Below are 13081 nucleotides of genomic sequence, written 5' to 3' on the forward strand. Positions count from 1 at the left end.
ACCTTCCAACAAACACCATAAACCAACCAAAGGACAAACATAGAAAACGGACCAATGTCGTGAAGTCCAAGAGGTTTCAGGAGCTCGGCCTCAGGTCAAAAGGCAGGCAGGCAGGCTAGCTGGCTCTTCTGGACAAAAGGAAAAACACGCAGCTTCCTTTCCAAGTGTTCTACCTTGCAGAAATCAAACAGCTGACCCTAAGGACATCTGTTCAACAAATGTTTTTCCGAATGACCCCCTCAAACGCTAGAAAACAACCAGAGGGAAAAGATTTCATCTGCACTTTTACTTAATTAAAACGCAGCAGCCTGGAGGGGAAAAAAAATCCTCGCTCTTCTCCTTGGGGTGCGGGTGCGCCCTTGCTCTCCCCCTTCTACCTAAAAGATGCGAGGAAACCCTCAAAGGCCGCAGCCACCTGCACCAAGCCCTGAGCGCCACCACCGCAAGCTCGCGAGGCTTCCAAAGCGCATGCGCAGGTCACAGTGCTCGTGCAGCGCGCCAGCAAAACCGCGCATGCGCTGAGTCATTTCCGCCTCGAGCGTGTGCGGGGTAGGGGATACTCTCCACAGTTCGCAACCGTTAGCTGGTTATGAACCGTTCATAACGGGCGTTCATAACCACGCCCTATTAGACTGAACGTGGTCCACCCGCGAAGCGTCTAGAGAGATGGCCAAGTGCTGGAGTCCTGGCTGCGTCTTCTGAGCCAGGTGAGAATTTACAACCCGCCTTCGGCCATGTGTTGTGCTGTGTTCGCTAATGATTAAGCATCAGAAACTCTGAACCTTCTGACAAAGGGCTTCTCCCCAGCTCTCCGCAGTGCCCCAAACCTAGCGGGACAGATCGGTTTACATGGTGGGGCACCGGGGAGGGGAGGGAGAACCCAGAGCTTTCAACAAGGGAAGAAGTGATGTGGAGAGGGACAATTAGGCCAGGCTCGGTGGCTCACGTCTGTAATCCCAGCCCTTTGGGAGGCTGAGGTAGATGGATCTCTTGAGGCCAGGAGTTTGAGATCAACCAGGCCAACATGGCGAAACCCCGTCTCTACTAAAAGTAAGAAAATTAGCCGGGCGTGGTGGCGCGCGCCTGTAATTCTGGCTACGAGAGAGGCGGAGGCAGGAGAATCGCTTGAACCCCGAAAGCGGAGGTTGCAGTGAGGCGAGATGGCGCCACTGCACCCCAGCCTGGGGTGACAGAGCCAGACTGTCTCAAAAATAAATACATAAAATGAAGTAGGGGATTAGAGCTGGCCATGGCTTCACCGGAAACCTGCAGTTACTGTAGCAGAAAGGGGCCTTCGAGAATCACTGGAAGCATCTCAACATAGTGGTGTGAGCACCCTCCCCCTTACCTTCCAGGCCTTGGCAGGCAGCTGCTGACATGCCAGAGCCCTAGGAAGTGCTGAAGGCACCTGGGGTTCAGGCCCTCTGGAAGCCCAGCCCCCCCTCACCCTTCGGGGATACTGGAACTGGCCAAATGGTTAGGCCAATGAGGATGGCTGCTGGGTAAGCACATTATCCCCACATCAGACAAGTAAGTAGCTGAAGGCCTACAGGTAGAGGTGGGGACCAGTGAATCTTGGAAGCAAAGACTGGGTGGTCAGGACATCAGGGGGCTCTGGGCTTCAACCAGAGCAGCTCCAGGACTACTGGCTTTCCATATAGGCTTCTGGAGACATTTTAGGTGGATAACAGGCCCTGAGGCTGAATAAGCTGGAAAGCCTCTGCCATCATCTGACTCCTTTCTTTTAGAGGAGGAACAGGGAGCCAAAATGGGCAGTGACTTGTCTGAGGCCTTGCCAGCTTGAAGAAGGAAATGTCTGCTGAACCCATCAGTGGCCCTGGTAAGGCCTGGTGCATTGCAAGTTACTGGATGAAAATGGTGACTGGCCAGGTACGGTGACTCATGCCTGTAATCCCAGCACTGGGAGGCCAAGGCAGGTAAATAACTTGAGGTCAGGAGTTTGAGACCAGCCTGACCAACATGGTGAAACCCTGTCTCTCCCCAAAAATACAAAAATTAGCCAGGCAGGGTGGCATGCACCTGTAGTGCCAGCACCTCGTGAGGCTGAGGCAGTAGAATTGCTTGAACCCAGGAAGCAAAGGTTGCAGGGAGCCGAGATCCACTCCACTCCAGCCTGGGTACCAGAGCAAGAGTCCGTCTCAAAAAAAGGAAAAAGAAACAACTCCAAATGTCCATAAATAGGAGACAGTATATCTAAGACAATGAAATGCTTTGTGGTTCTGAAGAATAAAGGAGACCCATGTGGGTTATTCTGAAACAGGTTCCAAGCTATACTAAGATAACAGGCAGAAATGGAACAGAGTGGAAGTGTGTGCACTTAGGGATACTCTCCAGGGAGAATTCAGGGATTGGGTGGGAAAAGGGAAGCTTGTTTTTCATGGTCTAGCCTTTTAGATGGTTTTAATGTTTACCATGTGCATGTGTCACTTAAAAACAAAACACCATAGGCCAGGCATGGTGGCTTACACTGTAATCCCAGCACTTTGGGAGGCCAAGGTAGGTGGATCACTTGAGCTCAGGAGTTAAAGACCAGCCTAAGCAACATGGTGAAACTCTCTACCAAAAATACAAAATAATTAGCCAGGAGTGATGGTGTGCACCTGTGGTCCCAGCCACTTGGGAGGCTAAGGAGGGAGGATCACTTGAGCCTGGGAGGTGGACATTGTAGTGAGCCGGGATCGATGCCACTGCACTCCAGCCTAGGTGACAGGGCGAGACTCCCGTCTCAAACAAAACACCTTAAAGTTCCCACCCGTCTCGTTCCTTTAACACCAGCGTTGCTGCCCTTCACTCACTCTCTTGCAACCTTGGGCAAAGGTTCTTCCCACCACCCATCAGCCAAACCATCTTCCTCCTCCCAAATCATCAGGGAGTTCCAAGCTGGTCACCTCTCCCTTGATGTTCCCAGGAAATCAGGAAAGGGGACTCCTGCATTTTATCTTTCCATCCAGAGTGGCAGGATCTCTGCCTGGGAAACAAGCTGCTGCATTCAGCACAGCTGTGGTAGCATTAACACAGCAAAGTGGGCACATCTAGAAGTTGAAGCTAAAACATTCAGGAACTCCAGTCTGTTTCTGTGGATGTTAAGGGGGGTGAAGATAAAACAATGGAGGTGATGAGGAGGAGGAATAACTTGAAGACAGTGTAAAGCCACAGTGGTACAAAGAATGAAGCGGAGGAAGGTGCTGGATTTTACTAAGAAGAAAACAGACTGAGTTCAGGAGTCTCACCAGTAGAAGTTTATAGTATTGCATTTTGATTACATGTGTGTGAATTTTAAAAATTATTACCCTTCAGTAAGAATGCAGAACCAACTTTCATTTAGATTAAAACATTAGGTTTGTGGACAAAAGTTGACCCCATGCTGCCTGAGATGGAGAGAGAGAGCAGGTTGGCAGAGGAATCACCAGCTCAAGGAACCCCAAGACTTGGACAGTCTTCCAGCAGAAGAGGCCAGGGTCTCTCAGTGTACTACCCCAAACAGGCCTCTCCCAGAGATGTAGTCTGGAAAGGCCCAAAACCCACCAGGTACAGGCATATCCAGTGGGGAAAGACTTCCCATTCCAGAAGTCCACCTCTGCTTCCTAGTCTTCTGCTGACCTCAGAGCAGCAGGGTGGCCATTGCTAAATTGCTAATCTGGGTTAGGGAGATGCCAGAAACACACCCAAGTTTGAACCACAGGTTAATGGTACAAAGTCATATAGTCCTTGTGCCTTCAGAAAACCCAGGGGCCCCAAATCCAAGTGGGAAGAGAGTTGGGAAAAACTGAACCAGATTCTTCCAATGGCCATTAAAGAGAAAATTCAGCAACCCTTGCCTTTGTCTTTGACCCTGAGAAGTTAAGGGACACAGATTGTGGTGCTGTGATGGGACATGGAAAGTATGGTGTGCTTCCTGTAGAGATGCCTTTGGAGTCCCTGTGGCCAGGGGACCTCACTGGCCCCCTCCTCAGGCACCTTGATGGGGCTCAGTGGGGCCAGGCCGAAGGGAGGAAGTAGAAAAGTATCATCAGGCTCTCCAGATCAACGGGCACCATCCAAGGCCCTGCTGCACCCAAACATGGAGGCCTCCACCACCAGCTCAGCCCCAGGGGTTCTTTCACACATAAGCTCCTTCCCTAAGGAGTCCTGTAGAGTTCGACAGTGTACTACCCAAGTCAGAGATTCACCACAGATCTGTCTCCTCCTCAACCTGGACTCAAGTTACTAAGGTGAGAAACTTCACTGTCCATGGTTAACTGAAGAAATCCTCCTTCAGAGAGAACGTGAGGGGTAGATGAGGTGGTTAGACAGGGAGGATCTTTTTCCCCAAGCTGTTTGGACAACACCACGGCCAGGACCAACTCTGACAGCTGCAAGAGAGCCCCTCCAATGTGGAACCTCCTACACATAGCCTTGCTTTTGGGTCCCTGGATCTCAGCCCACAGCAGGGCCACTCTTGGGGGAACTCTCCCTCCCATCCCTCAGATCCCCACATTGTTCTTCCTCTAGGAGAAAAGTGTCGGCCCTGCCCCTGGATCTTCTCCAAGATGGCACTGGACTCGCCACTATCTTGAGGGGCCAGGAGCTGAAGTGGCTCAGGCTTAGCAATCCACTGTGGCCAAAGTGGAAAGGTTCTTTGCAGTCACCAAAAAAAAGAAAAGTATAGTCTCACAGGCACAGCATCTTCTTTTAAAAAATAAATATTTATAAACTTAGGGAGGAAGATTCAAAGAATCAGAGTATCTTTCCCTCCAAAAACACAAATGTCCCATGTGAGTTAAACCAAGGTATGACCACCAACCCATGAATGAAGCCCCCTCCCCCCTGCAGCTACAGAGTTGAGGGGCGGGTGGGCAGGGGAGCTACTCTTGCTCCTGTCTTCAGTCCCCCTTGGTGATGAGGTCCTCGATGTAGGCGTCCAGCTCGTCATCTGTGTTGATGTCTATGTCCTGGAATAAAGCAGGACATGGGTCAGCTGGGGGCAAGAAAGTGGTTGGGGGGCTCACCTTTCCACCCTTCTCTCAGCTCCTGAGATGGAGCCCAGAGTCCCCTTCCCTACCTCCCACTCTGCCCTGGCTGTCAGGCTTCTGTCCTGTCTTAATCATTATCCCCTCCCCCATCTTACTATGCACAGATGATGCCCAGATTTCCTACACCCACCCTGTCTGTACCCCATGTTCCCAGTTGTCATACTACAAATATGCCCACTTCTCTCCCTTCTGTTACCGCCCAAGGTCCATGCCACCACTATCTCACTCAGGCAACTGTGGGAGTTAGAACTCTGGTTTCACCCCCCCAGTCCTCCTCCAACCAATCAGGTAAGTGTCTGAGACTAAAAACTGCCACTCCCCTCCAGTGATCTCCATTGTTCTCAGGATCAAATCCCACAACTTTCAAGCTCCTGCCACCCCCAAGTCCCTGCTCAGGCCTCGAGTCCTGCTCTTCTTCCTTCTGCCTGGAATAGTCTTGTCACACTCTTTCTTTGCATGACTGGCTTCCAGTGTCTCCAAATGCCTGGGCCCCTGAACACCCTAGTCAAGTGGCCTTCCCACACTCCTTATGAACCACCATCGGTAATTCTGTCTCTTCTACCAGACTGGCAGACTGTGAGAGCAGGAACCTTCTTGTTCATTCCGTATCCACAGGACAGGCACAGAGCAGGCCCTCATGGTTACTGCCTAGATAAAGGACCAATAGGCTAAGGGGCGCTCCCCCCTTCTGGGCTACCCAGTTCCATCTGGGCGTCATCTGGAAAAGAACTTTGTTTTTATGGCTTGGAGGGTTCTCAAACCAGGCTGTACGTCAGAATGTCTAAACAAGGAGAAAAGCCTGGTTCTATGGGTCTGGCTGGGCTGAGGCCCAGGCAACCACACCATCTCAAGCCCTCCTGTGAGGGTGCTGTGCAGCCAGGGCGGGAATCATAGATTCCTGTGAGTGGATAGATTCTTGTGAGAATAGAACAGGAACAGGGCCCAGGCCCCCCTCCCTGAGAGACCAGGTGGTCCAGCTGCAACAGGAAGGCTGCCGGGCTCACCTCCTGCACCTTTTGCAGGAGTGCCACGATGTTGGTCCTCAGCTTCTGCAGCTTCTCCTCCGTCTCGCGGAGCTTCCTCTCAGAGGTGCGTAGGCTTTCCTCGGAGGCCTTGGCCCGGGAGTCAGCACGGCTCTGGTAGGAATTGCACAGGTTCTGGAGTCCCACTTCATATTGCTTGAAGTACTCTTTCTGTTGGGAGCACAGCAAGAGGGAGGGTGCATAAGTTCACAGGGGTCCTCAGGGCCCTTCTAGGCTGGCATCTCCAGCCTGCTCTGCCCAAGGATGCTTGGTCTGAAGGAACATCTTACAGATACAAAGGGCAAACAGCTTGTCTACATCTAAAGTAGGGAGACATCAATGACTATCTTGTGAGGCTGCCACAAGGATGAAGATACTTAGCACACAGGTAAAGCACTCAGCACAGTGCTCTGACAGACAGCAGACCGTGAATACATATGAGGGGTGATTCTTACCATTCCAAGTGGCAAAAAAAGGAGGAGAGAATCACTCTTACATAATCATAACCTGTCTGACTTCACTATGGCCCTTTCAGCAATGCATTTCCAAGACCTAACCAACAATGTCAGCACACAAGTCAGTTCTCTTTCCACCTACCAACCAATAGCAGATACCTCCAGATTTGTGTAGTGGCTTTTTACTATTTTCCTGAGTACCTGAAACCTCCAGGGGGTGAGGTAGGAAAGGAAACAAGCAGTTTTTCTAGTGGCTTTTCAAACTTGTAAAAGGGAGCAGAATACTTGTTTCAAATGAAATGTGACATGGAATCTCGGTGAGAAAAGCAATGCAAGTATCTCTTTAGGTTGAATTTCTTTTCCAAGTCAAATTTACATGACTTACTCCTAAAACATTGAGAATGATGAGCCCACTATGATGAACACAAAACCACAACCAGCAAGTGCTAGCTGGCTACTGCAGTCTTATCAACTCTAGTGTTTACCTCTGTAAAGATGCATGAGCTACCTAGCCTGGAGATGCTATTTTTAAATAGTATCTAGAAGTTATTGCTTGTTACTGACAAGTATTTAACTGTGTCATTCACCTTATCCTACTAAACCAAAATAGCAAGAGAAACGTCTAGTTCTACACAAAACAATAATTGCCTTGGCAGCACAAAATAAATGCTGGAGCAATCTCCAAAGTATTAAAATTCAGTATGCAACATCTTGAAAGTGGATATGGTTTGTAATAATTTTTTCTTAATTATTTTGAGGTAATGTAGATTCACATGCAGTTGTTATATTTCTTTGAAAAAATGATACTTGAATCTAATATTGCAAGGCTCCTGAAGCTCTATGGAACTCCTGATTCATACGGATAAAGGATATTTACAGACTGACAAGGACATAATGAACATTAGACTTTGTTTTATCCCTGATGCTAAAAAAAGGTAATAGTTTGGTTTTAGACATTATAATTAGCAGGACAAAGCTGAGACACTAGTATTATTCCTCCTTGTACAAAAAGAAGCAAATTTTTTTTGACACAGTCTCTCTCTGTCACCTAGGCTGAGTGCCATGGCACAATTTTGGCTCGCTGCAACCTCTACCTCCCGGGTTCAAGCAATTCTCATGCCTCAGCCTCCCAAGTAGCTGGGATTACAGGTGTGTACCCCCACATCTGGCCAATATTTTTTGCTTGTTTTAGTAGAGATGGGGTTTCACCATGTTGGCCAGGCTGGTCTCAAACTCCTGGCCTCAAGTGATCCACCTAGCTGCCTGAGCCTCCACACCCAGCCTAATATACTATTTTTAGATGCTCATGCTGACTTTGTTTTGGGCCCAAGCAGTCAAGCCCACTGCAGAGATCCTGCTGCACCTAGTCTGCATTCTGAGTTTAGCAATAACTTTAAGCCAAACCCAACAAATCTGACAAGATGGCAGGCCAACCCAGCCACCCTGTTAGCTGCTTTTCCTCCTGGGATCTGCAGAGAGCACCTGCAGCCTAAACAAGAACAAAAATTGAAGTGTGGATCTTTCTGTGAAGCAGCTGTGATTTCTGCACCTTCCAGCTCCCTCACCGAGCACAACCCCCTCATATCTTGCAAGGAAAGTAAGGCAGCATCGTGAGCAGAGCAAGTCCTAAGAAGTACCTGGGTTCAAAACTGGGCTCTCTCACTGACCAACAGACTCTTTACCTCTCTGAGCCTTAGTTTCTTATTCCAACTCCTGCTTCATTTCACGTTTTAAAAAATAGAATAATGACAAACTCCATGTTTTTATCTCTGGCAAACTTCAAGCACACAACTGCCCCATGAGTACCCAACATCTTGAATATACTAATCCTGCAGTTTCCATTCCAGTCATCTTTTCTCTAGAATCTCTTTCCTAGAAAACTTAGCTATTCCTATCATAGAAAAATAATCCCACTTGATGTAGACAATTCCCAGAGCCCCATCTCCAGCCCTGGTCTCCCCCTCCAAGTGCCAGTCCCTAATCTCCACCTGCACACTTTACATCACCAGAATGGTAGTGAGGGCACTTGCGGCACCACACAAACCTCCACTCGTCACCTTTGTTGGCATTCACCCATTTTTCTCTCCTAGCTAATAGCTTTGTCATCAACTTCCAATTCCCACAGGCCCGAGTCACTTGCCTACAATCTATTAATCAGTCTGCTGACCTCTGACACAGCCCTTTCACCCCCAAGCCCACTGCCACCACGCTGGCTCCTGTTCCCATTCTTTTACCTCTGACCTTTTACATAGGACCAGCCTTCTTGCCCCTGCGTCTCCTATGCACCCATCCTACCCAAACATGCTGCTACCCAAGTTACCCTCTTAGGGGCAGGGGCAGCAGACTACAGCCCCTGGGCCAAATGAGCCTGCCAACTGCTTTTGTAAAAAAGCTTCATTGGAACACAGCACATCCATTTACATGTTGTCTGTGGCTGCTTTTATGCTATAATGGCATTTGCCACATAGACTGTATAGCCTATGAACCTGAAATTACTTGCCAACTGGCCCTCTACAGACATGGTTTGAATGACAATTCCTGCAGCTGAAAAACATCAGATCCTGGCTTTCAGACCCCTCTGCCCTAAATGCTCATCACACAGCCTGCTGCCCTGACCCCTCCCCCAGAGCCTTTGCTCACAAAAGTCCCCATGTCAAACACTCCTTTTCACTTATACAGGCAGGCCAAAATGCACATTTTCTTCTGGCTCAGTTGCTTTCTCTGCCCCCGAGGCCGCCACAACCCTCCACAGCCCTTCTAGCCACTTTCTCAGCACTCACTGATCCTGCCCTCATGTCCAGCTACCTGGTAACAACTCAGTCTCTACTGAATCTTGAGCCACTTGAAGGCAAGACTCTCTTGCTGCTCACTATGAGGTCCAGCAGTCACCTGCTCGGGCAAGGCACCCCTTCAGCATTTGCCGAGTTAAGACCCAGTGCTTATGTCCACACATCACAAGCTTCTCTGTACCTCCCTCTGAAAGTCAAGTTTTCTGCACTTTGAGCCTCAGCTCTTCACTGTTGCCTGGGACAGGTTTACTCCCTCTGCTGGACGAGAGGAAAGGGGGTATTCTTGTCATAAAATGTCAAACTACACCTGCTGTCCCTAAGGGATGACTCAACTCCCAGCACCTGTGGTGGGAAGGGGTTGGCTTTCTGCACAGCAGAGTCATATCCATCTAAGCCAATTTTTTTTCCACATCATAAAGTCTCCTCTCTCCTTTCAGCAGAAGAGAGGCTGGCTGAGATGGAACCCACAGCTGAGAGTTAGCAACTGCAACAGGTATAACAATCACAATCACAACAGTTACAACAAATGCAGGGGCGTGGGTGGGGAAATGAAGAGTATGGAATCGAAGGTCAGGCCAGACTCACCAGAGGAAAAGATATTAGCTCATCTGAATTCATAGCACTCAGCTGCTTCTTGGAGATGGGGAAACTTGGAGGCAGGAAGTACCGTAAACAATTCCTAAAGAGGGCAGGGACAGGAATTCAGAATAGCATGGTAGAAGTGGAAAGCTGCTGGCCCTGGAGTGGGAAGACAAAAAACACGTACCGGAGGATCTGAACGAGCAGGTCGATGGTCTCATGATTGGTGCTCAGGGCAGTGGTGTCAGGCTCGATGCGGAGGCATTCGGAAGTGGAGGGCTCTGCCATGGCTATGGCCTGCTGGGCCACAGTGACCTCCTCTTCCTCCCTGCCCTCCTGCTGCATGTCAAGGCTCTGATATTCCGGAGAAGGGGGTTTCATCAGCCGCACATCCTCACTGCCTTTCTCCACCCTGTGCAGACACAGAGCTTATGTCTGACCCAAGCTCCCAGGATGGGCTGCTAACAGGGAGGCTGGGGATACCTCCTCCAGAGAACTACTCTTCTCCCTGATTGGGGCATTACCAGCGGTCTCTCGGTGTCGTGTCTGTGGGCACGTAGTCAAACTTCACCTTCCACCGCACCACATGTTTGGCCACCTCCACGGCTGTGACACGGCCCGTGTACCACTCCCTATTCACACGCACCTCCACGTGCAGCCCTTTATCTGACAATGTAGAGAGAGGTGCGAGTCAGAAAACTAGCCCAGAATCCCTCGCTCAACCCAGGCCACATTGAGAAAGGTAGTCCCCAGGGTTTGGAGGACAGGAACACTAGGTGCTTGCCCCCACTACACCAGGGACACAGACCAGGGACCAGCCACCATTGTCTCTTCCCATCTGTCATGACGGTGCAAAGAGTAGGAGAACGAGTGACCACCAGGAGTGAACACCAAGGAATTAGTGTTAAAAATAACCACAAAGGGGGGTGATCCCTTCAGAATTCTGCTTGGAATTAGACTTGGATCCACTGCTGCACAAGAGCCCAGACCCAGGAAAGATTCCACGAGCCTTTGGTAAACTGCTGCTGGTAAGGGGGTCCACTTCCCCTCCCACCACAGGCTGCCAAATCATTGCCCCAACTCACCTTTCTGAGCTCTCTTGAGGTCGGCTGAGTCCTCTTCCCCAGCACTGTCTGAAAGCTGAGTGGAGAGCAGTCTTTTAGTGGCACCCCAATGCCCCCTAAGAGCAGACTGTGCCTTACCGACCACCTGGGGTCATCAGCCATCATCTTTATGATTTCCTGTGCTACAGTTTAAATCACCAATCCCCACTGAGGGCCACACTCTAAAATCACTGTCCAAGGTACCTACCCTTCTGCCACCTTTAGGGACATAATGTGTTTCAAGCCCCACTGATGTACGTCTATGTGACTTCAGGCCCATGATTAATCCAGAAGCCAGTCTTACTCAAGACCCTACCTGGCACTATGTTTAGTCATTTGTGTGACGGAGGGTCCTTGAGAGATCACTAGGCTTCTAGAAGGCTCATGCCATGAATACAAACAGAGCTGGTCAGACTGCTGGTGGGGTGTGCAGGCCCTAGAGAGGGAGGCTCTGAGAACCCCACCTCAACCACTCACCTCATTTGAGTCCTTCTTTTCTTCCTTCACAACAAATCTGCCCCGCTTGCACCTCTCCTTCCTCCTCTCAGCTTCTTCCTCAACTTCTTCCTCATCAGAAACTGTGACACTCCGCTTTCGACTAGGGGTAGCCTAGAGCAAGAGGAACGTGAGAATGTGAGGTGCCTTGTTCAGCCTCTAAGGAGCAGGAAGATTTCATCTAGCCTAAAGGAGCCATTCCAAGAGGAGCTTGTACTCCCTGCAATCTCTCCCTCACATTACTTGGAATGTACACAGGCAACCCGCTGGCCCCTGTGCCATAAGGATCTTTGCTCAAAGCTGTCATAGGGGAAGCTTCTCAATTCCCTTCCCACTTTAGTCAGCCTGGCCAGTCAGCTGTTACCTCCCCAAGAACCACTGACCACTGCCGCAGCCCACTCAGGCTGTCACCAGAAGACCAACCTATACTCATACTTCCAAGAGCCAGTGGAGGTGACTCAAGTTTGTGGCAGACCAAAACTCGGAGGGAGCAGTGAAGAGCTCACTGTACAAGCAACCAATGTGCTCTATGGCCCTGGACAAGCCCTCAGGGGCAGCAGCAAAAGCTTTAGATTCAGAGTATCTTCCTAAGACTCCCCCAGTACAGCTATGACACTGCACAATTCCATTCCTACACCACTGACGCCGGGCTGGGAGATCGAGGAGGATAAGCATCTCACCGGGGAAAGTTTGATGGGTGGCTCTGCCTTCTTCACCACTGGAGTCTTGATGACTTTGGGAGAAGGGACCTCCCGAGAGCTCTTGGAATTGGGCAGTAAAGATGGTGACAGTTGCTGCACCAGAGGGGCAGGTCGGGACACAGTCTTGACGAGAGTGTTGGCAGGCTTTCGGGGTACCTCAGGTGGCTGGAGCAGCCTGGATGTGCTGGCCTCCTCCCGGGCTGCCAAAGCAGGGGGCTTTGGGGCACTGCTGATGACAGGAGCCTTTCGGGGCTGGCTGGCTGGTCTAGGAGTTGGCACAGAAGGGGGTCTGCTGGGGGCATTCCTGATCACAGCAGGTAAAGGGGGTGACCGAGGACGCTGAGGTCTACGTGCAGGTTCCTTAAAAAAAAAAAAAAAAAAGGCCCACAGAGAGTGAGAACACTGATCCTACCATGCGACACCTGAGGAAAAGCCCCTCCCTTGCCCTTGGACTTCACCTCAGTGGAAGGTCTAGTGGTCACTTCCAAGGGCAATTTCTTCAGGTCTGCTTGGGAGCGGATGGGTGTGGTTTTCTGTAAGGCAAACAATCAGGATGAAGTTGTTTGCATATTTTAGTATACTTGAGCAAACCTTTTGGATAGTGTCTGGAGCAGGGTACAAATAAAATAGTTAAGCCACAGTCCTACTCTTATAAAACTCCTGTTTTCTTATTGGAGAGACACACAATACATAGATACTCAACTATCAGCAAATTACAGGATACTGTGTGATTAATCCAGCAACTAAGAGACTGGCAAAAAGTGTCAACGGACTAAATTCCTATAAAAGGAATCCAAAAAGGTGGGAAGGGCCCCATGGATAGGGAAAATTTGGATGAGGCCAGAAAGGACAGGTGGGATTTAGCAGCTAGGGAGGCATGCGTAAGACATCATGAATTAGAGCA

At 49.9% G+C, this 13081-nt stretch overlaps 1 protein-coding gene and 1 pseudogene across 3 annotated transcripts in view; one reads left to right on the forward strand and one right to left on the reverse strand.

Moving 5' to 3' along the window:
• Window positions 1-3237: 3237 nt before the first annotated feature.
• The window catches only part of MORC2 (MORC family CW-type zinc finger 2), a 43714-nt gene continuing 33870 nt past the window's right edge, over window positions 3238-13081 (reverse strand). Inside the window, exons 18-26 of one of the 2 annotated variants that reach the window (XM_032256921.1) lie at window positions 12636-12710; window positions 12157-12537; window positions 11459-11590; window positions 10964-11018; window positions 10403-10544; window positions 10066-10290; window positions 9885-9978; window positions 6047-6226; window positions 3238-4952 (exon numbers count right to left, since the gene is read on the reverse strand). In XM_032256921.1, the coding sequence (XP_032112812.1) occupies window positions 4884-4952; window positions 6047-6226; window positions 9885-9978; window positions 10066-10290; window positions 10403-10544; window positions 10964-11018; window positions 11459-11590; window positions 12157-12537; window positions 12636-12710 (1353 nt within the window). In that variant the 3' untranslated portion in view covers window positions 3238-4883. Of the gene's footprint in view, window positions 4953-6037; window positions 6227-9884; window positions 9979-10065; window positions 10291-10402; window positions 10545-10963; window positions 11019-11458; window positions 11591-12156; window positions 12538-12635; window positions 12711-13081 lie in introns of both variants that reach the window. The other variant, XM_032256920.1, reaches the window with a different exon arrangement.
• On the forward strand, window positions 3347-4658 carry LOC116535655 (annotated as a pseudogene). The gene has a single exon (XR_004262305.1). The product of XR_004262305.1 is annotated as an uncharacterized LOC116535655 (transcript).

This window comes from Sapajus apella, unplaced genomic scaffold (genome assembly GCF_009761245.1).
Source record: "Sapajus apella isolate SASKATOON/1434 unplaced genomic scaffold, GSC_monkey_1.0 scaffold95, whole genome shotgun sequence".
Classification (NCBI taxonomy): Eukaryota; Metazoa; Chordata; class Mammalia; order Primates; family Cebidae; genus Sapajus; species Sapajus apella.